This window comes from Idiotropiscis lumnitzeri, chromosome 1 (assembly GCF_059441095.1).
Source record: "Idiotropiscis lumnitzeri isolate Australia: NSW breed Sydney's pygmy pipehorse chromosome 1, RoL_Ilum_1.0, whole genome shotgun sequence".
NCBI classification, from domain to species: domain Eukaryota; kingdom Metazoa; phylum Chordata; class Actinopteri; order Syngnathiformes; family Syngnathidae; genus Idiotropiscis; species Idiotropiscis lumnitzeri.
In genome coordinates, this window is record NC_142391.1 from 37,905,113 (window position 1) to 37,929,779 (window position 24,667).

At 41.0% G+C, this 24,667-nt stretch overlaps 1 protein-coding gene across 2 annotated transcripts; it reads right to left on the reverse strand.

The window, feature by feature from the left end:
• Window positions 1–336: 336 nt before the first annotated feature.
• On the reverse strand, window positions 337–18,887 carry ncs1b (neuronal calcium sensor 1b). 2 transcript variants are annotated; one of them, XM_088299609.1, is made up of 10 exons: window positions 18,629–18,887; window positions 17,909–18,015; window positions 17,050–17,172; window positions 12,157–12,181; window positions 5,813–5,951; window positions 4,000–4,078; window positions 3,624–3,712; window positions 2,416–2,493; window positions 1,843–1,950; window positions 337–1,658 (listed from the first exon to the last, which is right to left on the reverse strand). In XM_088299609.1, exons 3-9 carry the CDS (start codon window positions 17,111–17,113, stop codon window positions 1,852–1,854), a joined length of 573 nt encoding a protein of 190 aa, XP_088155735.1. In that variant the 5' UTR covers window positions 17,114–17,172; window positions 17,909–18,015; window positions 18,629–18,887; the 3' UTR covers window positions 337–1,658; window positions 1,843–1,851. The 2 variants fall into 2 exon arrangements, with proteins under 2 accessions (XP_088155735.1, XP_088155727.1); XM_088299601.1 differs by having other exon boundaries at window positions 337–1,950.
• Window positions 18,888–24,667: the final 5,780 nt, after the last annotated feature.

Sequence of the window (24,667 nt, forward strand, 5' to 3'; positions counted from 1 at the left end):
TTTCATAAAGTACACATTTTGCATGCCACAAGATACCAGACTTACCTGATAATAACTTAAACGTAGGCTACGTATTATTTGGTTAGCCTCAATACCACGTGCACGTTAATGACAAAAAAAAATACCTAGTGGAGCAGTGTCAAGATGAATATCTTTTCCTTACGCTTAGAACATTTGCTATAATTTAGACCCCTTCAGGAATAAACCGATTTGATTTTAAAGTGTGCATTCAAATCGGAAAAGGCAAAGTGGGCAGGTTCTTGCTGGCCCAGGGGAAAAAAACAAAAAACAAATGCAACCACACCAAAACAACACTTTATAATTACACACAACACAGCCATTTAGATGCATTTTATTATGTGCTCTCATACTGATCAATGACAAATAAATGGCATTTGTCATTCAGTAAATTATTGTTTGCATAAGGCATATAACATCAGTGCTAAAACATGACTGCTTCAACAAAAAAAATAATTAAGAATTGGTAGAAGGCATGATCGCATGCTCTGGTTTTACACATCAGGACAACTATAAAAGTGGACAATAGTAGCCACAGAGTTTGCAAAAGCTTTACAAGAGGAATTTGTGTTTGTTTGTGCCTCTCACTGTCTGCTGAAAGTGAATGAGGGTAAAGAGCCCCAATTAAGCAATGAGCTTTGGCGATGCTGCTCAGCCATTGCGCTGCAGACACAAGACACTCATGCTCAATGGGAAGTTAAAACACAATAGGATTCACAGGTTGCAAACAAAGTAAAATAATCCTTAGAAAACTCCCCGCTCCTTCAACACTGTTCCACAAATAAAAATTCTATTCTCTCAGGAGAGGAAACTCAGCGCGTGAGAACAAAAAAAATCCCACAATAGTAGTGAAAAATGCAGTGCAAAACATTTCAACAAATTTGATAAAAATAAAACTTCATTCCATTTTTAAGAGGTGAAAACTCCTGAATACAGCAAAGCAGGAACTAAGTTACCATGATACTATATACTATATTTACATATTACAATACACTGCTTTGTAACGTTAAATTAGTGCTTACTCTCTCACCATGTAACACACTTTTCCATGTTTAAACTCAATGAGTCCATGATGACAGCGCAGCTCTCTGCCTCTCCTTGTGAAGTTTGGAAAAGCCTCCAAAGGAATTCATCTCGTGGGACTTTTAGCCGGGAAAGAAGACGGCTGCGGTGTTTGCACAGAAGCACACAGTAGCAGCAAAAGCTTATGAGAGAGGGCTCTGCTGTCAGGTTTGAATGGCATCGGAAAATGAGTATCCAATCCTTGGTGGTAACACCAACAAGTGTCTGCTGACTGTCAGTCTAACTCCTGGATGAGTAAAATGGATTTTTAGGAGGCCGCGATGCACTCATTTGATGGTGCTGGATGTGTCTGATTCCAATGCAAAATTGGATCCGCCTAGCGAGGTTTGGAGAGTGATCGCCATAAAAAATACCATGTCCTTGCTCAGACCATGCAGGGTAATCATTTCAATGGTGTGTTCAAAATATGCATTCACAAGCTCACTTCACAGCTGACAAAACGCTGAGCACGATGTCAGCAACAATTGGCAGAGGCTGGTGGATTACATGAGGTGGCGGAAGAGGCTCTTCGCTCGGCAATGAAAGACCATTTGATTGCCAGCAAACAAGTGGGTCGCCTGCATAATTCATAAGAACAAACTGAGAGCAGAAAGCAGCTGCTTTGCTTTGGATTCAGGCCATTCGCTGATTTTTGTTTCTTTTTTATTGGCTCGGATGACACAAGGATGGCATAATATTGAACGGTCGGAACTTCCCCTTGGCTATGTGTGCATGTGGCTTGCACATGAATACTCCACTCACCTTACATTCTTAGACTAGACCATCATAGAGAGACAGTGCTTGCACAATAGAGGGGTCGGCCTTGGAGCCCTCTTGAAACTCCTGCAGAGTCAGCTTCCCGTCTGCATTCTGGAAGAGGAACGTGAGACACAGATGTCATTACCACAGTATTACCAGCAGGGGGCAAACAAGGCCCCAGAGCAGCAGACCACCTTGCCACTTTTCAGTGCGGATGGACTGAGGTTAGCTCAGTGGGTTTGAATTTTAGACGTTTTACTGACACAAATCATCAAATGCTGCTTGGACACGCCCATGCAGGTTTTGATCATCCTTCATACAAGACAAGTAGATTCCCTGAGCTCAGGAAGTGGGCACTGGCACTGAGGGACAGTGTGGAAGGAGACTAGTGTATAATGTTGACAGTGTGAATGACAAAATGATCGATGCAGCTTGCAGTTAAAAATTTAACAGTGTCCATCTCAATTCCCTGGAGGTAGCTGCTATGCTCTATTTAATGGTAAAAAAATCCACACAGACTGCTCTTATACACGATGCACAAATGCAGCAAGTCAGCTGTGCTTTAGAAACACTAACCTTGTCCATCATTGCAAAAATGCGATCCACTCGCTTTTCTGGTGTGTTTTCTTCTTCTGGCAGCTCCACAGTGTTTCCCTGAAATAGCAACTTATTACACTTACCATTTCAAAAACAATCAAGCATCAGTACAGTTGAACTTAAAAAAATTATAACCAAAAGATTGTATCATGTAATAATAATAATAATAATAATAACGAAAAAAATATCATAAGGAACTTCAAGTATCAACTATGTGTGTCTTTTTTGTTTTTTGCTCTTCTGTTCTGCCGGTTAACATTTGTCAGGATGGGAATATTCATGGCAGCATGATGGTCCAGCACCTCTGGTCTCATAATTTTGAGGTGAGTTAGGGTTACTTCCCCTCAGCTATATTTTAAAAGCACCACATGTTAGACTTATTGAGTACTAAACTCAAAACTGTCCTTATTTGTTAGTGTTAGTATAAATTGCTGTGCATCAATATGTTCTCTGCAATTGGATGGTGACCAGTCCAGGGTGTACTGATTTGTGATTTCAGAGTGCCCGCAGCAACAGGCCAACCGGCAAGAAAAGAATCTATGCCACTTCCTGCTATGCCGCTAAGTAACCATTTCCGAATATGGACAGGCTTGCATCAGAGGGCCTTAGTACCTGCACGCTACCACCGTGGTAAATATCAAGAAGACCAAGTGAAGTGTGAAAAGCATTTCTACCAATGGTACTCAAAGCACTTCACACTATTACCTCATCTACCTACTGATGACATAACATCAAGAGCAACTGGGGGTTCAGGATCTTGCTCAAGGAAACTTCGACATGGTCACAATGGCCAGGGATCAAACCCGCAACCTCTAGGTTGGGAAATGACCACTATACCACTGAGCCACGCCGTCCCACAGATATGAATATGTAGCAACTGAAAAAAACGGTCCAATTAGGAGTCGCCTAATGTTAGCTGCTAGAAACCCACTGGATATAAAGGACCCATGGTCACTAGTGTTCATTACATTAACACTTAATTTGGTTTTATACTCGCATGTGTTTACGTTAAAAAAAGACTGCAACACATCATGTTATACCCTCTTCATCTGTTAAGAAGAGTGTGTCTCATTGTTTGAATGTAGACTACTACAGTGATGAACTTTTTTACCATATGCATGCGTTCCTTAAAAATCTTTTGAAGAAAAAAAAATGGAGGTCAACTAGTCCCTGAAGGGACAACTTACCACCATCTGATAAATAGCATCGACTATGTTCAGCATCTCATCACGGGTGATGTAGCCATCATTATCCAAGTCATATAGTTTGAAAGCCCCTGAAAGGAGAATTTAAGCATTAAAATACAGTAGGTGGTTTACTCCACTACAGAGGCTCAGTCAATAATAAGGACTAGTGAGCTTATACCATCATTGCAGAGTCACTGTAACCTAAATAAATGGAACTACAAAACATGGAAAAAAAATATGCAAAATTGTGCTTCTACAATGTAATAGTTAAAAAAAACTTGTAGTTAACTTAAAATGCAATTAGCATGTGAATCAACACTCAATTTTAAATAAATTCATTTTAATGTCAACAATAGTAATGGAGGGTACATCTTACATCTAAGTTTCTCGTCAAGAGTGCCTCGAGAAGTCACAGACAACGCCTGGATGAACTCTGAGAACTCAATGCGTCCATCCTAGAAAATGGCACAAGTGAGAAAAAAAAACATGGACACTCACTGAACTTCACATTTACGCATTTTAGTCCTTGTTGCATGCTGCAAAAAACAGGGCCAGACATTTGCTTCAAGCTTGTTGCTATTTTTGCCCTGCACCTAGTTCTCTCAAGAGGCAGAAATATGTCACCTCTGGTCATTAGTTGGATAGATGCCAATGGTTCGCAAGTCTAAAAGTTGCACTCGACAAACACACATCCACAGGGTACTCGAGAGTCATCCTGTCGTGAATATGGCAGCCACTTCATCAAACCTGACGTGGTGGAAATGTTTGTCCCTGAATTACTACAGCTCGTAATTTAAGCAGTTTGTTTTGCACATCATTAAATTGTGGGTTGGACAGGAAGGTCGTGTTCTGTGGATTCAGACCGAATCATCACTCAAGTTATTGCTCAGTAGCAGTTTGACGCATGCAACAGCGACCATTTCATATAAAGTGGCTTCCTGTTGGTGCAGCAGTCAGTCAGCCTCACTTCCTGGCTACATTCTTTTTAGCATTTAACTGAGTACTCTAGATCATTGGTTCTCAACTATTGTCACCGGAGACCCCCATTTTCCTATTGTTTCAAAGTCGCGATACACTTGTGAAGAAGTTAAGAACAATAAGGAATTTTCTTCGAATTTCTTTGAATAAAATAGCAGCTAAAAACCAAATGTCATGTATAGCATGTATATTGTATTATTATAGAAATAATTTATATTATTATATATTCCGAATGCTGTTTGATTACTTTGATGCACCCTCACAAGCATAATGCTTGCCGTGACGCTCAGCCAGAGGCTGAGCTGCACTTCATTTGTTTACAGAGTAATCAAGTGGCTAAAGGCGCAAGGTAGCTACATTTCCTGTCGCTTACCTAACATGTTCTACATGGGTGCTTGATACATCTTTGATCAAAATAAGAAGACATACAGAGCATTTTTTACCAGCTGTCGAGACCGACCCAAAATAGGTCCATAACCCATTTTTGAGTTCTGACCCAACAGTTGAGAATCAATCTTCTAAATGGCCACTCAGGCCTTCTCCATGACTTTCGACCAAAAAAAAAAATCTAAATCAGATGTGTTATTTGCATAAGTCATAGGAACTGCTAAGATCAGTGCATTCTTCAACAATGCCGTGCCTGATGCTAATGAAGGTCAAATAGATAAACATCAGCCAGAGGGGGAGTGTCTCATCGTAAAGATGCACAGCAACTTATGAAAAGCCAATAACCCCACAGGGCTTGCCTACCTATCGCGAGATGTTCAAAAACAGTTTGTCTTCCAAATGACATTCAAAAGGTCTCTGTAGATTGTGATGAAATAAAAGTATGTATACTTTGTCCCTATGTAATAATAAGCTTCAGCTACAGGAAAAAGAAAATTTGATTTGGCATAAACGGGTTACAAGCATGTGTTCCTATAACCGGTGACTCTAATAAGCAACTAATGAGCAGTTAATTACATTTTCTGAACGCTTTGAAACAGGATACAGAGTGAAAAATCAAGCAGAATGCACACATTCAAATTGTTTTGAATAAGCACAGAAAAAAGTGACGTCTAAAGAGGCCTGCAGCTAAGACGTAGCGGTTGCAAGCAACTGTGTTCCAAGAAAAATCTTTTAGATATAATTACAAAACCACATGACATCGTTTTCATACAGGTCGAAGGTTTTGCCCTACGCTGCGATGATAGCCAAGATAGATGACAAACCTTATTTTCATCAAACACGTTGAAGACAAAAGAGGCAAACTTTGTGGGATCTCCAAAAGGAAAGAACTGCTTGTATATCTTCTGGAAGCCCACAGAATCAAGCTGTCCACTGGGACAGTCTTTGATGAAGCCTTTGTACCTGTCAGGAAACAGACAGATGAAGACAATAATGAACCAATAGGCAAGGAGGTAGAAATAAAACAAAAGGGTAATCATGATAAACACTTCCTGCCTGCAATGGGCATGTTGTAAGGATACAACTGATGAAAAACGTGAACATGCAAAGCTATTTGTCTCATTCACAGATAAGACAATTGTCCTAATCCAATAGCAAGCCCAGATTGCCTTGCTGTAATCAAATTACTCTCTCTTTTTTTGATAATATGTATGGCTGGCAGAGAAGTCTGAGCGCTTCCCCTTACTCTGGGATACGGTATATCTAGAGAGTGACTTTATGTAGACTAAATATAGATGCAATTCATAATCAATTTCAAGTGCTGTCACTCAAAGGTGAGCAGTTTGCTGGTACAGCTCAATGAAGAACCAAAGCAGGAGACTGAACACTAATAACTTTAGCTTTTACCACCTGTCACCGAGTTCACCACCTTACTACTTTCCATCATTGCGGTATCTACATGTGTTTGAAAATGTTCCCGAAGGGGTAACACATTTCCCTGATGCAGGCTAAATTACATTTAATGAAAGAACAGCAGCAGGTCACTGAAAAATAAAATATAATTTGTGCATTATTTGTCACCAAGAAGATGATAATGAACACGAGATTTTTTTAAACTACAGGAGATGATGAGAAATGAGGAAATTCAAAGCTTGTCTCAATGTGCATGACAACAGACGCTTTTCCCTCAATTTAGTTCCTTGCACAATATCGGGAGCCTGGACTATATTGGACGTGACACATTTATGTCTAAATTGTTTTTTAAATGTTAAATATTTTTCGGTGGAATTCTGTATGGAGACTTGCATCCATACTATCTATTTTCTTATCCCCTTGTGGGTTGCAGGGAGTTTGGAGCCTATCCCACGCAAGTCAAAGGCAGACTGGTCAATTATACGGCACATGCACGTATTGAGACAGATGAGCATTCACATTCACGCCATCAGTGGTAACTGCATTTACGCCGCTGGCACAGAAGTAAGGCGAGTGAACCCCTACACCACCAGAGACACCTAAACGAGACCTTGTGTTTTTATTCATAGTTTTAAAAAGTTCCCAGAGGTGTCTTAATGTTCCAGTCAAATACACTAAGAATTCAGAATTACAACAAAGTTGGGGGGGTTCTGGGAAATGAGCCATTGCTCGCTCCACCCACACTGTACTGTGGAAGCAATGAACACTTGAAAGAGAAACGCGATTCCCATCAAGCCCAAAAAAAAAAAAAAAAAGAACAAAATTTGTATCATTTTTTTCATTCATGGGGGCCGCACTGAACTCATTCGGAACGAGCCCAGGTAAAATGAATGTACTTTTTGGCTTCTATACCCGTCAATGGCAGTGAATGAGTAAATGACCATGCGACTGTATTACTGCATTTAGTCAATTAGTGGGTGGATCAGTGCACATGGAGCAAACAGCAGACATAACACTAAATACAAATAACTATAAAATAATAATAAAGACGCACATCCGGATTACATCATTCTGTATGCAATAAGCAGAGGCTACAGTATAATGTTAGATTTCTGGCGCAATTCTAAGCATCAATGAGGAAATTTGGAACCACATATCAGATATTTTGCGAATGTAATATTCCTCTTGATAGTTGTGCGTTATTTCATTTTTATCTTTAATCCATTTAATTGTTTTTAATTTTGTCTTATCAATCAAATGTTTTTTTATTTTAAATACGGCAGTTAAAATAATCAATTACTATCGACCATAGGTGTCACATAAAGAAGAAAAAATACTTTGTTACTCTACTTCAGTAAAAAATTGAGGTATTTCTATTTTAGTGGATTATTTTTCACCCAACTTTGTACTTCCATACTTCTTTCATTTTTATGCAAATATCTGTAATTTCTACTGCTTACATGCAAAAAAAAAGGCTCATTACTTTTTTATTTGTGCTTGTCCTCATTCCACTTTATCATTGACAACTCGCCACACATTAGCGATGGGTCGTTGCATGCACTTGGCACCTGACTTAGGACACGGTCCACCAGTGTTGGCTGCGTCGGAAATGAATGGTATGCACTCTGCCTCTAAAACACACCCACTCTCAGGGTAGTGCACTGGTGTCCGAGTGAATTTCCGAACGTGTCCGCAGCGCTTTGCCGGTAAGATGTCCGTGTCCAAACCAAGTCCACTAACAGTGGCTGCAGGGGCACTGGACCCCCCATGAAATCATCCCTAGCACATAGAACATATTGAAAAGGCCAATTGTGAGGCTTATATATGTGTTAAATACAGAAAAAGCAGCTGTAACAGAGACAGGGCCTGAACCTGAATACTTCCGCTGTCGACAGACTAATATGAAATAAATTGGGATGGTGAGGCATGAAAGCATGGCTCACTATTATGCAGCATACAACCAAATTGAGATTTACAATGCATTACGTATAATCCGTATCACATTTCATTCATTCTTTCACTTATCCGAGGTCAAGTCGCAGGGGCAGCAGCTTAAGCAGGGAAAGCCCAGACTTCTCTCCCCCCAGCCACTTCATCTAGCTCTTCCTGGGCGATTCCGAGGCGTTCTCAAGCCACCTGGGACTCACAGTCGCTCCAGCGTGTCCTGGGTCGTCCTCTGGGCCTCCTCCCAGTGTGGTCATATCTCCAGAACACCTCAACAGGGAGACGTCCAGGTGGCATCTTGACAAGATGTCTGAGCCACCTCATCTGGCTCCTCTCAATACGGAGGAGCAGCGGCTCGATACTGAGCCCCTCAGAGCGTCTCACCTTATCTTAAGGGACCGTCCCTGAGGAGGGAACTCATTTCAGCTGCTTGTATCCTTGATCTTATTCTTTCGGTCAAGACCCACAGCTCGGGACCATTGGTGAGGGTCAGAACGTAGATAGACCGGTAAATTGACCACGACAGACCGATACAGTGTCCACATCGCAGCAGACGCTGCAGCGATCCGCCTGTCAATCTCACCCTCCATCCTCCCCTCACTTGTGAACAAGACTCCAAGATATTTGAACTCTTCCACTTGTGTAAGGAACTCTTTCCCGAGAGGGCACTCCACCCTTTTCCGACTGAGAACCATGGTCTCAGATTTGGAGGTGCTGATCTTCATTCCAACCGCTTCACACTTGGCTGCAAAACGCTCCAGTGATAGTTGAAGAACACAGCTTGAACAGTACCAACAGTACCACATCATCTGCAAAAAGCAGAGATGCAATACTGAGATGACCAAACAAGACACACTCAACACCTTGACTACACCTAGAAATTCTGACCCTAAAAGTTATGAACAGAATCGGTGACAAAGGGCAGCTTTGGTGGAGTCCAAACCTCAGCGGAAACTAAGCCGACTGCCGGCAATGTGGACCAAACTCTGACATCGGTCGTATAGGGATCGAACGGCTCGTACTAGTGCGCCCAATTTAGTATATAAGTACGTGTACTGCCATATTTAATACATTGTTTAAGCGTCGTTGGAAAAAGTGGTGGTTATTTAATCAATTACTCTATCAGGCTTTTAGAACATTCAATGTGTAGAATACATTGTTGATTCATGGTATCTTAAAAAAAATAAAATAATAATAATCAGTAGACAGGTGCTCAATTTGATTTTGGCCTTCTATGTAGTTTAAACAGTGATTCTCAACTTGTCCGTCAGGTCCGTGATCCACTTTTGGAAGGGTTACTAAAAAATTAAATGCATCTGTTAGGGATGGGCATTTTGTCCCAGCGGCAGAACGGTCCGTCATGGCCGGAAGTGGATTTTCATTCGTCCCTCTATTAGACCCAGACCGGGTCAAGTACCACGTGTATAGCATTCAAATATTTGCACTTGGAGCAGAATGGAGACAGAGAGAGAGAAAGAGAGAGAGAGAGCAAAAACATGTGGAGCGATGCGCGCAGCTGTGTGAAGAACCAATTGAGAGCCAAAATGAGCATCTTAAATTATTTTTAATGTGAGCAAAGGGATGAAATGCAATAAATACAGCCATCTCTAGAGTCCGAGCTCATCTGTGAATTTGCCACGTGTGACAACAAGAGTCTATAAAGGTTCCGGTAAGCTGTGTAACGATAGCTGCATTCGCGTCGACTGGTGTTTCTAATATATATCTACAAATCAGTTTTTTATGGCTAAATATAGCTTTTGTGGCTTTTAATCAGGTGTGTTTTGTAGTCCGGAAATTACTTAATTAAGTGGATGTGAATAGGAAATTAGCCAGCTAATGAGCTGTAAATGCGTTTTATGAATTATAAAACTTCTGTCATTCGCCGCCAAACAAGCCATTGCAAAGTTACCTTTGTAGAGGTAAGTATTGAATCACCCTTTATTGGAAAGATACACACTTAAAATTGGAAAAGCCGTTGTGTGCCCCATAAGCAGAGGGAATCGATGTCATGCCTTACTCAACAGAACATTTGAATAGAATTTTCAAACAACTGCTGAAATAATTTCCTCAATAAACTGAAAATCCAGATGCTAAATTAATACCGTTTGTTATGCTTTTACCAAGCATCCTTTTTCAACACAATTTATCCCCTTCAGGGTCATGGAGTGCTGAAGTCTATCCCAGCTGACTTGGGGCAAAAAGCAGACTCCACCCTGAACTGGTCACCAGTCAGTTGCAGGGTACACACATATAGAGATAAACAACTTTTCACAGCCACATTGGCACCATCACTGAGTGGGTACTGAACCCTCACATTAGCCAGGCGAGTGAACCATTACACCATCAGTGAATTTCTCCAAGCACGTAATGAGGAATCAGAGGAATCACACTGTCAGCCTGTCTTCACAGACTTAACCACTTGTCAAGAACATGTATTCGACATCTGACTTGTTGACAGATGCACAGCCTTTGCTTGGAGTCGTGATGCATTTGCAGGTCATAACAGAAGCAAAAGCTGGCACAAAACTATGATTAAGAACTGACATGGAGAAAGTATTAATTCTTTGTATGGTCCTCAGGTCACAATGCAGCACACAGTGGCATATAGGTAATGACTCCAGGTGAGTATAGGGAGTACTTAATTATGTTTCTTTTATTGATAACTAGGAAGGGCGACTGATTCTCTGTGAAATACGGGCATTTTCCTAACCCAGCTAATTCTTGCGTCTGTGCATGTGCTCTAATTACAAGCCATCTGGCATTTCCCTGGTAAAATTCTCTCTCATCGCTCACCCTCAGCAGTGTTGATTCCTGCTAATCTCCAAGTGACAATTCATCCAAATTTTTCCATGAATAAACAGTGAGTGATGGTGGGCTAACTTGCTTCATAAGGAATTGGGGTTGGAATTCTGCCACAATGCACGAAAAGAAACAGGCCAAAGGCGAGCTGTGTTAGAGGCTTTGGACACTCCAATGTGCCATCTCTAACCACACTCATGAGAAGTGATTTTCAAGACGGGTAAATTAGAATTAGAAGTGGTGACAATGGAAAATTATTACTTTATTACAGTCCTCCTTTTCATCAGATGCGCTATTCTTTGTTTTTTTTTTTGTTTCATGCCAACAATAGCCCAGCAGCAGCAACATTCAACAAACAAATGAGAGGACTGCACACATGCTTGAATCATATTTGTAAGGAAGGTGAATTGCTTGCTACCCCAGTGCCCTCGGCTGTCAGATAGTGCCTTCGCAATTACATTCAGAAATTCACACCTCCACAGTAATAATCGCTCTCGCTACTGTTGTGTGACTTCTTCTGGTCTGGGGTGCCTCTTCCTCATGAATACGTGTCATTTTGATCTATGCAAGTACTGTAAATGTTACATCAGCGTGTGGGCTGTGATCTGACAAAAGATGGCAGGTTCAGATGGAAGGAATAGTTCCCCAGAAGCCTCTTGAAGTATCGGGTTTTGCCATGATTCAATCCTAGAAAGTAAAATTTCATAAAGCCCTCGCCATTCTTCTCTTATCAGACATTCCTTGACTAAATGGAGTAAAAAGATAGTTCACACATTAGTGTTCTCAAGCCTGAAAGCTATTCAAGAAGGCTTCAAAGCCATTTTCAGAACACAACAGTGAGGAAGAGGACTTCAAATAAGTAAACTCGTTGGGCTCTGCAAAAGAATCAACGTGCAGTGTGACGGTGTCAAGGATTGACAAGTTGCACCACCGTATAGGTCACAGGACCAGACACTATGAAAAAAGTGTAGTCTGAAAAATACAATAATTAAGAATGAAATCCCACACTTACCATTGTTGCACCTCTTTTTCTGTAACTGCAAGAGAAATAGAGTGGCATGAGTTTAGGGACAAAATTCATCGCACCATTAAACATCATTTTGGACATTAAAACTTAAGTGTAGCAAGCACCCAGGTTACCATCAGTGGATAGTTATTAGAATATTTTATCATGAGTTTTCATGAAAGGATAATAATTAATCCTGCCCTTTTAAGAGAGAATTAGTGCAAGTGAACCCTCAGGACCCGACGAAAGGACAAATAAGGCTTGATAAATTATCATGCCTGCACAGGCTCTATTTTTAAATATCCAACAAACAAAAAATACCCTCGACGCTTTACATTGTCAAAAAATGTGTCCAGTGTAATGGATCATTCGAAAGCAACTCCTATTTGTGGTGAGTGCAAGGTGCAACCACAACAGAACAAAAAGGACCCAAAAATGCTGGTACAATGTCAACATTTCTTTCCAACACCCAACATTGGAGGGCATGTAATCCATACAGCCATCCATCCATCCATTTTCAATACCACTTCTCCTCACTAGGGTCGCGGGGGGTGCTGGAGCCTATCCCAGCTATCTTCGGGCAGGAGGCGGGGTACACCCTGAACTGGTTGCCAGCCAATCGCAGGGCACACGAAGACAAACACACTCATACCTAGGGGCAATTTAGAGTGTCCAATCGGCCTGCCATGCATGTTTTTGGAATGTGGGAGGAAACCGGAGTACCCGGAGGAAACCCACGCAAGCACGGGGAGAACATGCAAACTCCTCACAGGATGACTAGACTGAACCCACGACCGATGCTGTCTCTCACTGTGAGGCCATCGTGCTAACCAGTCGGCCACCGTGCCGCCGCGTAACAAAACAGTATAAAAAGGAACTGACCATAACCTTTACTATTAAAACATACACTGGGTTAGAAATATGTAATATGTAATACATATTATATATATATATATATATTGTAAATATATTGTTTTTCAAATTTTGATTAAATTATAAAATTATTAGATTTATAATTAAAAAAAAATGTATCATGATTTCTTGATTATGTTCGGCCAGCAGAGAAGGCCTCGAAGGCCCTGAACGCCCGCCACTAAATAAACAGAACGTGTATAAGCTGTTTGTCTACAGCAGAGACATGAGGGAGCTGTTATGGTTCACATGAAGTTGCGAATCCATTCTTTTATTTTTTACATCAATGCAGATTTTAAGTAGTTTAAAACTATTTTAAATCAATTTTTGATGAATCTTTAAATACTTAGTCAAAATGCCACGCTGCAAGTTTTTTGGGGTTTAATTTTCAATCAAAGGGGAATAAAGAAAACAAGGTAAGCCTCAATCGCTTTTCTAAAGAAAGAAAGTTCATAAAACAGTGGGAGGATGCTGTCAGAAGAGTCCACCTGGCCGAAGACTGGCTCTCGTCATTTTAGCCCAGACATATTCCAACCCTTTCATTGCCTTCAGCTCACGGGAGATAAAATTACAGTTAAAATTACAGTTAAAACCAAATGCAGTGCCGCCCTACCATATTTCCTACAAGGATCTTAAACGCCTACGAGTGAAAACCGGGCTGAACGACACGAGGCCTTGGAGATGTACCTGGACCATGTTTCTACTTCAGTAGCTGCAGCTACACACGACTCTTGGCCACTGAATTCAAAACGGAGGAAACAAAGAACAAAAAACAAATGCCAGTCATGCAGCCCAACTTCTGTAAGTGAACAAATTTCTCCGCTTGTCTTTCACAGTCAGGAGCTGCCACAAAGACACCATCAAAAATGGCCAACTCTGGCTTCCTCCTGTCATTTTCATCTTCTTCCACACTTTCCTCATGTCTGACCATGCTCTGGTTCATATTGAAAAGATTGCTAACTAGGGCTACCAAGTCGACTAATCACAACGATGTCGACGATCCAAATCGTCGACAATTAATTTAAGTAATCGAAGAGTAGTTTGTTCATATATTTATATATTTGGCTCTTTGCATTTCTCTTGAAATAGCCACGCCTCTTGATTTTCTCCCCTGTTTAAATGCTTGTCTAGGGCGCACATACGCATCCGCGGTGATAAGGGTCATCCCTGATCTACACAGAAACATTGTGGGTAGTGAAGCAGGGTGTCCCTGCTACCTGGTGTTGGCAAAGAGAGTCCTAAAGTTACGTCACATTTGCGTCTGCCGTGTTTGACATTGAAGCAGATAAATCCCTCGCGAACAAAGTGATGCATCCATGAACTAGGAAATGTCAGTACTCTATGTAACGAAACGTGACATATTTGCCACAAGCCCTCATATGAATCACATAATTACGTTTGTTGCAAAATACTATGTACTAACAAAAAAAAAATGCTCCTCCTAATAATAAAATATTTTTTCCCTGTTGCATTGATTGTGTAGCTATTAAATTACCCACATTAATGAAGAAAAACAAAATGTTCGGGATAAAGGTTAAATAAAAACAAAATTAAAAAGCAATATAATAGTGTTTATTTTAGTTTTCTTTAGCACGGTGCATTTTCCTAATGTACTCCTCTGAATTCACTACTTCTCCATTTTAAAAAATGCTTTCCGCCGAAGATGAGTGAAATTATATTTAGTTTTGGTTTGATTTTAAAATGCACTAAACAATTGGAGCCAAAACTTTTAAGGCCACAGTATTGCCTTCAATTTACGCTGCACCATCATTTCTGAACATCTCAGAACTGTTGGTACAACCTGCAAAGTATAATCAAAGTTCAATGTTGTATCATCTCATTAATTTGTACATACATAAAGAATCAAGCTGTAAAGTAATTAGGATTATATCGGAGCAGCTGCTTGCTGGTGCAACATGCCGCAATTTACATATGATCTGATTAGTAGACTAATCGCGATTACTGTTGGTGATGAGTCGACTATCAAAGTAATCGTTTGTGACCACCCTATGGCTAGCAGATCGCTGCGACCTCTAAAAATCGTACGCGCTCAACCATGCTGCATTGCGACATAAACAACAATGGTTATGTATATGAAAATAAAGTTTGAACCAAATGTATTGCACTGGAAATTATTTTTAAAAATTGTATCTTACCAATAAATCAGAGAGCAAACCTGTCATGACAGTCGGGATTTTCCTTTTAAAGCTTCTGTGACTGCTGCTCATATAAGGGCTATTATGCAGGAGGCAGAGTTGGGTGGCTTTCATCTGTACAACTGAGCTAGAAAGGCTTCATGTGCCCCTGGCATCGAATGTCACAGTCAATCTCACTAAACTGCCATTAAATTGCCAATGTAGTCAGAAATGGAGGTAGTTCAACATGGCTATGATTTACTTCCGAAATGTTATATAACTCAGTCGGAGCCAATGTGCAAGAATGCAATCCGTCCATGCAAGAAAACGTGGGGCCTACTCAGCCGGTTGGCCCTGGAGGGTCTGCTAAAACCCTTCCCGCTTGCACTCTGTCACTGTGAGCCTCTTCATGCCTCTGACAACACAGAAGAATCATCACGCTATTAGATAGGCCAAGCCTCCACCCTGCAGACATTTTAATATGACCGCTGGTGTTTTCATGCGATGCGACACTGAACACTAATTCTGACCTAATCTGGGATTTCTTTCAGCGCTCTTGAACTCTTGGATACTGTTAAATGAGTGTACAATGCATTCATGTTTAGTTTATAAATGTGTCTCAGCGTGTAACTCACACACTTGACAGCTCTCACTGCTGGCCAGGCCTTGGTTGCTTTTCTGTCAACACAAGCTATTATTTTGCCAAAGAAAAAAAACAAAGAGACACTTAGAGAAATGTCATCAGTCCCCAATCTGTCAAAAACCAAAAGAGAATGATGACGAAAATTGAGACAAAGCTTGACTGATGGAAGTCTCAAGGCAAGAAATGATGGGAGAACGATCTGGAGGAGAACAGCTTGGTGCTCCTCTCCGAGATGCTAACCAGATAAGATCCTAATTACACTATTCCCTTCCCTGCTCAAAGAGGGCAATTAGAGGAAAGAGCCAGAGAGAATGGGTGAGCGAGAGGAAGAGAGGAAAGGACAGCAGCAAGCAGGCCAGCCCAGCACGAAGCCACGTCCTCCTCCACAGCAATTTCCTGCCACAGCAGTCCTCCTTGCCTCTGCTGTGGAGTGTGCCACTGCGCAAATAACACTGTCATTAAGCAGCCAATGGATGCCAGCTCCCACTCACACCTGCACACTTGACAACAATGAAAATAATAATAATAAACACAATAATAATGATGTTATGCTCCAACAATAACAGATAAAACAAAATTTTGTCTTTCAGTGTAGACATAATTTTCGTAATTACTAAACTTGAGCTCATATCTGATTGAAAACCAAAGGGGGGAATTAATGTTCAGTTTCTATTCCAAAAGCTGCTTAAAAATATATTAAATAACATATTTAAAAAACTGAATCTTTACAGTGAATGAGGTTCTGTACCAATAATTTCTCTATGCAGTCTAACTGTAAAGTAATTGTACAGTATTTGTTTCTGAACAGATACAATAACAGGTGCTCACATGGCGTAAAGGCGCATTTTGTTACATATAAAAATGGCTAAAAAACATTTTTTAAATCCAACTGCTTAATAAAAGCATACATTAAAATGATTAAAATGATTAAAGGATGATTAAAAGATGCCTAAAATTTAGAGCCTGAGCTTCCCCAATGACATTTTTTTAAAGATTAGATTGTTTTGTTTGAATCAGGTTAGTGCCATTCTGTTTTATCCACTTATAAAAGAAGCAGTGGGAACTATTTGCTGAAAAGTATGCAGTGGAAAGAAGCCGTAACAATGCATATTTGGCTCTTTTACTTTTGTGCAAGCTGTCATTGCAATTAAATGCTCCAGCAGGATTTGCTCATTAAAGACAAGCAAAAAGAGACTCGAGGATACTCACAGTAGGTTTTCCTCGTCAATTCCTCCACCACCTCTGGCTTGAGCTTGCTGTTGGATTTCCCCATGATTTTGCAGCTCTCCTCCACACCTTCAAATCCACCTGGTATTACCGTAATCTTCTCCTCTGCCAGAAACATAAACAAAGGAAGGCCAGTCAAGGCTAATGGAATGACACCAGTGAAACCAAGGAAACACGTTTGTGAGGTCGATGCAGACAAATGAATGCAGCTCTTGCCAAACTAAGAGACCATAGCTCATATCTGAACACACAAAGTTGCATGTAACGAAGGGCCGCCAGGCTGTTGCGATACTTCAGAGCATGGTGTGTCTGCTCAATTCTTCACAGCAATCCGTGGGAGAAGAGTGCCGCCTGAATGTCTTGCTACCTTCGCCTTTGGAAACAAGTCACCACTCGGCGTGAGAGTGAACCACACTCCCACGTCCCAAATTCACATGTCTGGTGTTCTTGCATCCCTTCTTCCACAAACACACACTCATGACATATGAGATAAGGCGGTGTTCAAGAAAAAAATTCAATGAACACACAAGAGCTTATCTTGAGCACTCAATGTACATAATTTGGAGCGCTCACACTCTCAAAATAAGCATGCCAGTTGTCTATCAAGCTTATGGGCAGATTGGAAGAGCGAAGGTTCTCTCCTCCGCCATTCTGACTCATAATTCTCCCTCGTTCCTGGCTTCAAGACAACGTGGTACGGTGATTTCCTCCTCTCCTACGAACGTAGCAGACAGGAGATGATGGATAATAGAATTTCTCTGTATCTGCTAGGCCCGGTGTTGGGATGCACTGATGCCTGACAGCAGCCCCACATGTGATAAGCACTGTTGTGTGCAGGCACCTTCACTGCCAACATCCACATGCGTCCATGGCCAGTGATGTCCTGCTGAGGGAAGTCGCACTGGGAATGACCATCTTGAGTGGTCACGAGTCCTGGGCTGCAAGGTACTGCAATGGAAAAGAACACAAAAGAGAGCAGTAATAGATGTGTGATGAGAGAGCAGGAATAGTTGGTGGTGATGTGGTGAAAATGAGTGGGATGGTCACATCAAACCACAGACTTCTGACAGGAAAACAATCTTATAACAGCATTCAAGTATTCACCAGTTGAAACAGAAAGAAAGAAAAGTCTTGGCGTTCACGTTTAAACTAAAGTAGTCGTGAATTAAATCAGTACCCTAATAGAAACAGGTGTCACAAAAACGCTCAACTCGTCTTTGCGCGTGCATTTCAAACGAATGGCGACTATTTGTAAACCATGAGCAAATAGATGATTTGGGGATAGTTATTTTTTTTTCACGTATGACGTGGCAATAAAAAAGCATTACTGACATCGTGAGCGGCTGCGGCGGTGGCTGCTGGTAGGATGTTGCCTGGCAATACCATAGCAACACACAGTTTATGGCTACAGTGCAACAGCCACTGCATGTTTTGCTAGTCATTCAGCTCCAACGTTAAGCACTAAAACGCAGTCTCGCGAAGCTACTAACCTGCCAAAACAAGTCATAAAAAAGCAAGGGTGGGATTCAAAGTCATCTCTAGTGAGCATTCGGCATTTTACCTGAAGTGCAGAAAAGGAAAGGCGCCTTTCCGTCAGCAAAGAAGAGAGCAGAGACAAAGTGCTGGCGCTGCTGTCTCGCGCATGACCGTGTGTTGTGCTGCTCCAACCCGCCGCCGACAGGGAGTGACGTCCAATCGGGCTGCTGGCCTTAGTGCACACACATACGTGACTCAACACTGTATACGTGCGTGTGCGTGTGTGCGCGCCCGTGCGTGTGTGTGTGTGAGAGAGAGAGAGAGAGAGAGAGAGAGAGGGAGAGAGAGAGAGGGAGAGAGAGAGGGAGAGCACGCGTGTGTGTTTGCGCGCGTGCGTGTACGCGTGCCATGAGATCGTGTGCGTGTGTTTGTGCTCGTGATGTTCGTTCCAAACTTTTCGTCCTTGGGCGACACCCTATAAAGTGTTCAAAAGCCAATTCTCCAGAGCTGGGCAGTCCGTCCCGGGAGGGGGGGGCGGAACGGTCCAGGCCTCCGGCCCAACTGGACGTCCATTTTTGGGGCAGGGGCGGGGGCTATGTGTGCGTGTGATGAGCCTACTCGCGAAACGGGCAAACGATAAAAATGGCCTCAGAACACATCAAAGGCGCCACTATTTGCCTGTATTTTCTTATTCTGACACCACGTAACCTGTGCCTCCCACCTTCTGCCAAATGGTGATATTACAACTTAAAACTACAGTCGACACCTGCATTCCTGTGGTTTGGCACTCACAGTTCACATATTCTCAGACGTCATTTTCCCTTTTTTTTTTCAATATTTATTTTATATTAGTTTTTTTTCCCATTCCATTGGGTCTTTCAGACAGTTGGTTGAAAGGAGTCAAGTGTGGCAACAGATGGTAAGATAGGCGTTGGGGGGAACACAGTATTGCCAAAGAAAGAAAGCTATACAGTCTATTAATGTGAAACTATAGTTGAAGGGGAGGGTGAGATAATAACGTTGATGGTGCCAGATAGAACGTTGGGAGTAAGGAAAATAGGCTATTAGTAGGTGATAGGAGGGTAAATGATACAATTCCAGATCATAGATTAAAAGTGAAAGATTAGGATTATGTGAGGTGTCAACAATGCAAACTTCAACATTCCCAGCAATGAAAACTTTGTCCAGTTTTGTGATTTAAGTCAGAACATCATTCAGACAAAAACAAGATACTGGAATGAATGAGGATGGAATCAAATGAATTTGCAAGCAACAAGCAAAGTGGTTATCCAGACCGCAGGCAGGCCACCTTTTCGACCCATCAACTGTGGAGTTGCCAAAATGAACAGTCAGTGGGACAAAATGCTATTAAGTGTAAGAATTCCGCATGGTCTTGCCAAGTCTCTTGACACGAAAAGCAAGTTGTTGGTTTTAAACATATCATTCGATATATGCACCAACAGAAAAGACGTTTACGAGCCACATGTTGATTGTAGATTGTACAAGAAGTTTGGCGAGCCAGAAATCTCAACGGTTGTTCTTCCGCACCAAACTCATTCAAGTATGACTTCCTTGCCTTGTGCATTGAGGCGCACAGTCATGCTGGAACGAAAGGAGGACCTGCCCAGGAAATTGAAACAATGTAATTCTCCGAGATATCTTTTCATTCTATAAAAACTACAGGACGGGGTCTCTCTTTAATATGATTCTTAACATAGTCCGTGTGTAAAGTGAGCCAAAATAATTTATTATTTGCTGCTATTTGAAGCCACGTGGATACATCGAACTGAATTGAATGATGCTCGTACTCTAAACTTTAAAGTGAAGCATTTTTCATGTGCTGCTCATCAAAATGCACTTTCCCTCAACAGTGTGCAAAAAGACTTTACTCCCAACAGAACTATTTGAACCCACGCATGGGAGGCTTGCGTCCAAATGCCTGGGACTGCACTTACCTGCAGTTCCTTACTGTAATCGACTGCAGGGAGCAAGGCTGGGAAAATGGGGGTTGAGATGGATTAAATTAACGCGAGACTCCTAATCTCTCTCATGTTGAGATCAGTGGGATCTCCTTGATTGTCATCAGAGATGAGGGACTCGAGTCATGTGACTTCACTTGAGTTAGACTTGAGCTGCTATTTTTAGGACTTGAGACTTGCTAGGCAAAAACATGACTTGACTTGACTTGGATCTTTACAAATACTTCATGTCAGTACTGCATTTGATTGAGAAGACAATAAAGTGATAGATTCTACAGCATGGAAACTGTAACCTTGAAACTATACCATTCAAACAGAAAAACATATTTTATTATTTAAGCATAGAGTGCATAGAAATAGCACTTTTCTGGTCATGAGCGTGTGTCCGCCATATTTGATGTGGTCGCATCTCTGTAAACAAGATACAAAGTACACAAAGTTGTTACCTTGCATTCACCCTTTTATCCATCCATCCATTATCTGATCCGCTTCTCCTCACGAGGGTAGCGGGCGTGTTGGGGCCTATCCCGGCCGTCTTTGGGCAGTAGGCGTAGCTAAATTTTAATTTCATTTTTAGAGATAGTGTACTTTTATTGTACTTTTGTTGTATTATTATTGAAAATCTGTATTTTATTTTCACTCCAACATATGTTGTGAGTTAACTTGCTTGATTTTTTTTCCCACACTGACTTGAGTCCTGCTCGAGATTTGAAGGTTAATACTTGAGACTTACTTCTCCTAAGACCTCTGATTTTCATGAATGTTCATATTATTCTGTGAATGAAGCAGATATTTAGTCCAATATGATCCAGTTTAAGTAGATAATTGAAATAACTTACAAATAAAATGAAAAAAAACACCATGGAGTGATAAATACTCAAAACAATATTCTGTTTGTGTCACGGAGGCAGATGCAGCTATCCTGAAATAATTTATGCATAGTGATCAATCAAAATTATTTCAATGGATTCACTAACTGTGTGGTGGTTTATTCACTAAACGTCCATGGAGTGGAATTCCAAGCGTGGGTTCCGTTCTCACTTTCTGATGGTGTGACTGCAAGTCTGAATGGTTGTCTATACGTATGTGTCCTGTTCCTGTGATTCACTGGCAAGCAGTCCAGGATGCGGCTTGCCTTTTGCCAAAAGTCAGCCGGGATAGGCTCCATCTCCTTGCTACCCTGAACGGGACAAGCGGTATATGGGAGGATGTTTTCGATGGATTGATTTTGCAAATATATACACAGCAAAACATGTGATATAACAGACATTTTTAACATTAAACTGTGTACTTAGAGGTTTTGTATTCCCCAATAAACAAAGGTCCCAATCATTAAATCTAAAGCTTACTTAAAAAGAAAAAAAAATCTCCTGTATGCGTATGTCTTTTACATCAACATCAGTAAAAATAGCCAGTGAATCCACCAGGGGAATCTCTGGAAATGATCACAATATGTATTTTTCTGCTGCTGAATTTCATCATCCTTGGCAATGCATTGCAGGCAGGAAACTCCTTTATTTTGTTTCTGGGAAGTTACTGTCAACAAATTTAAGTGAGAAAACACAAGAAGGTTGTAAAAACTATCAGCAGTGGGAAACATTCCTAAATTCACAGATTTACAAAGCAAGCATGTTTGGATGAAACATCTATATATTTGAAAAACTAATGTTAGGTGACCTTTCCTGAGATATGTTGCTTTTACTTCGATGATGCCATCCTTGTTTCAAAAAGATCCATCACTGTGACAGTTTTATAAATAAATGCTCGCCCAACTTTGAACAAAAAGGCAGCTAAAGATAAAAGATGTGCTCGATTTCAGCAACAGCCTCCGATAAGACCGTTTTGACAAGATAAGAAAATCGCAGAACCAAGCTTAGTGATCATTGTCTTGAAGATACTATGTCGCATCCATCCCTTTTAAATCGGATTTACATTCCAGATAATGAATTTCACATCACTGTAGCATCAGAATAGGAGTCCTCATCATGCATAGAATACCTAAATATAGTTGAAGTGATCACATGAATCTTTTACAAGCATGACAGATGGAGAGATCAACAGTCAGGAGCAGATGAACGAGAATCCTTTTATGTACACGGCAGAGCCACTCGACTTAAAATCAGCTCAAAATGAAATGGACCTTACAGTGCAAACTTTCACCAGCCAACTGTCAGTCCGTGGACATAAAAAGTAATACATCATTTGGCAGGAAGCCTTTTTGTTTGAGAGCGTCTTATATATATATTCAGACTCCTCTTCAATAATTGCAATAACATGTTATCAAAATTAGAACACACACAACAAAACCTTTTAAAATGAGGAAGAGGACCTGAAAATTTGGACTGCATTAACTCTACCTTCCTCCTTGTTGCTAACAAACACAATTTTCCTGTGGCATTATCTGTTTGCCCGTTGGAGTATCCCATATGGCTCATGATATATAATTGATTACATCATAAATATACAATCCCTCATCCACCCCTCCACAAACGTAGACACGAGAGTCCAACAACACTTATCACAGTTGACTGCACTCTGTAAATCCAGAAAATTATCACAGCAATGCTGGTGTAACGCCAGTATCATGCAGCTGTTGATTCAGACGGACAATGGCCAGCTCAGTGATGTCGTAAGGGGCTTCAATCCAAGCTTTAATGTTGATGAAAAAAATATATCCCACTCAGGATTGTGGGAGCTGAGGGGAACTGCAAAAGAGGATGAGTGGGTCAGTCTACTAAGAATTTAATGTGGAAAATGAAAAAAATATATATTATAACACATTGTGGCGCCGTAACATCACATTAATAAACAAACATCCACAAGTAATTATATATTAAAAGAAATATTCAGACACTTGTCAATTAACCAATCCATTTGGGGTTGGGCCAACCCTCCTAAAAATGTTTACTTGATCATAGCAAGACATTCAGGAAACGTATATGCAAAAATAATTTTTGGGAATTGTTTGGGGAAAAGCCCTTTTCGGTTCAATCTTGACTTTCTCGTCGTGCACGAAGAAAGTCATGCTTGAATGGAAGAACTGGTGTGTGGAAGAACCCGACAACACCGACATAAACCACGTCAAAAACTAAAATGTTGAAGAACAAATTCCATATTTTTATCAAATTTAAATTTTCCGTTGGTGTCCTTGGTATTTATTATTATGTTTAGTATTACACTATATTGAAATGTATCCAGTAGTACACAATGTACTTTTTTGTACTTCTCTCAGAGGACAAAAATGTCGCAATAGTGTCATTTTGTTACTCTGTAATGACGGCCTTTGATACTGCTTGTGGTGGTCAAAACTGTATGAGCGTACTCAATTTTTTTCTCCCACCTCCAGATTATTTTTCGGATCACGTCTGCCCTCTATTGGTAGTAATAGATAACAGCATCAGTACGTGTTCCTCCCATTTGGGGGAATGTGCTGCCAGCTGTAGGGAAAGAAGGCATTTAAAAAGTGATGTGTGATTTCTAATTAAGACCGAAATCATTCATTCTCTCTATGATGGTGTAATTCAAATAAAAGACAAATGTCATGGTCAGTAGCCAGAAGAGCTGAAATGCAAACTACAGTCATGGTATACACACAAAAGAGGCAACCAATGAGGGGCCTCTCTGTGGTCCCACACAAGGCAAAGACAGCAAATGAAATGTCTCATCCATCAACTTTGTCCCTGCTGTTTGCATAAACACGTTAGTCATTCCCCCTTGCAGGATCCCAGCCTGCAGTGAGGAGCTATCACATATTGTCCTAGTACTAAAACAGACCGGGCATGTGTTCAGGAATGGTAGCCAGAATGGTGTTCATGACTCTGCTTTGTCTGCTGCTACTCCTACCTGGCTTCAGCACTCTAATGAGATATCCATCAGCCGAGGTAAGAGGAACGTTTGCGTCGACGCAAGCACTGTGGCTCGTGACTCCACCGCTCAAGGCCTCTGCTAAGTACATTGGACTTTTCAACTTCAAACTGTTTATCATCTGTCAAACACCCACCGTCTGCAGAGTTGCATTCTATTTTGCTGCAACCTTAAAACATGTATAATATAAATATTTTTTTTGCTGTACTCTTAATTCTTATATCTTAAATAAACATTTGTTGTTTTTGCTTGTTTTGCTTGGCAGTGTTTTGATTATTCCA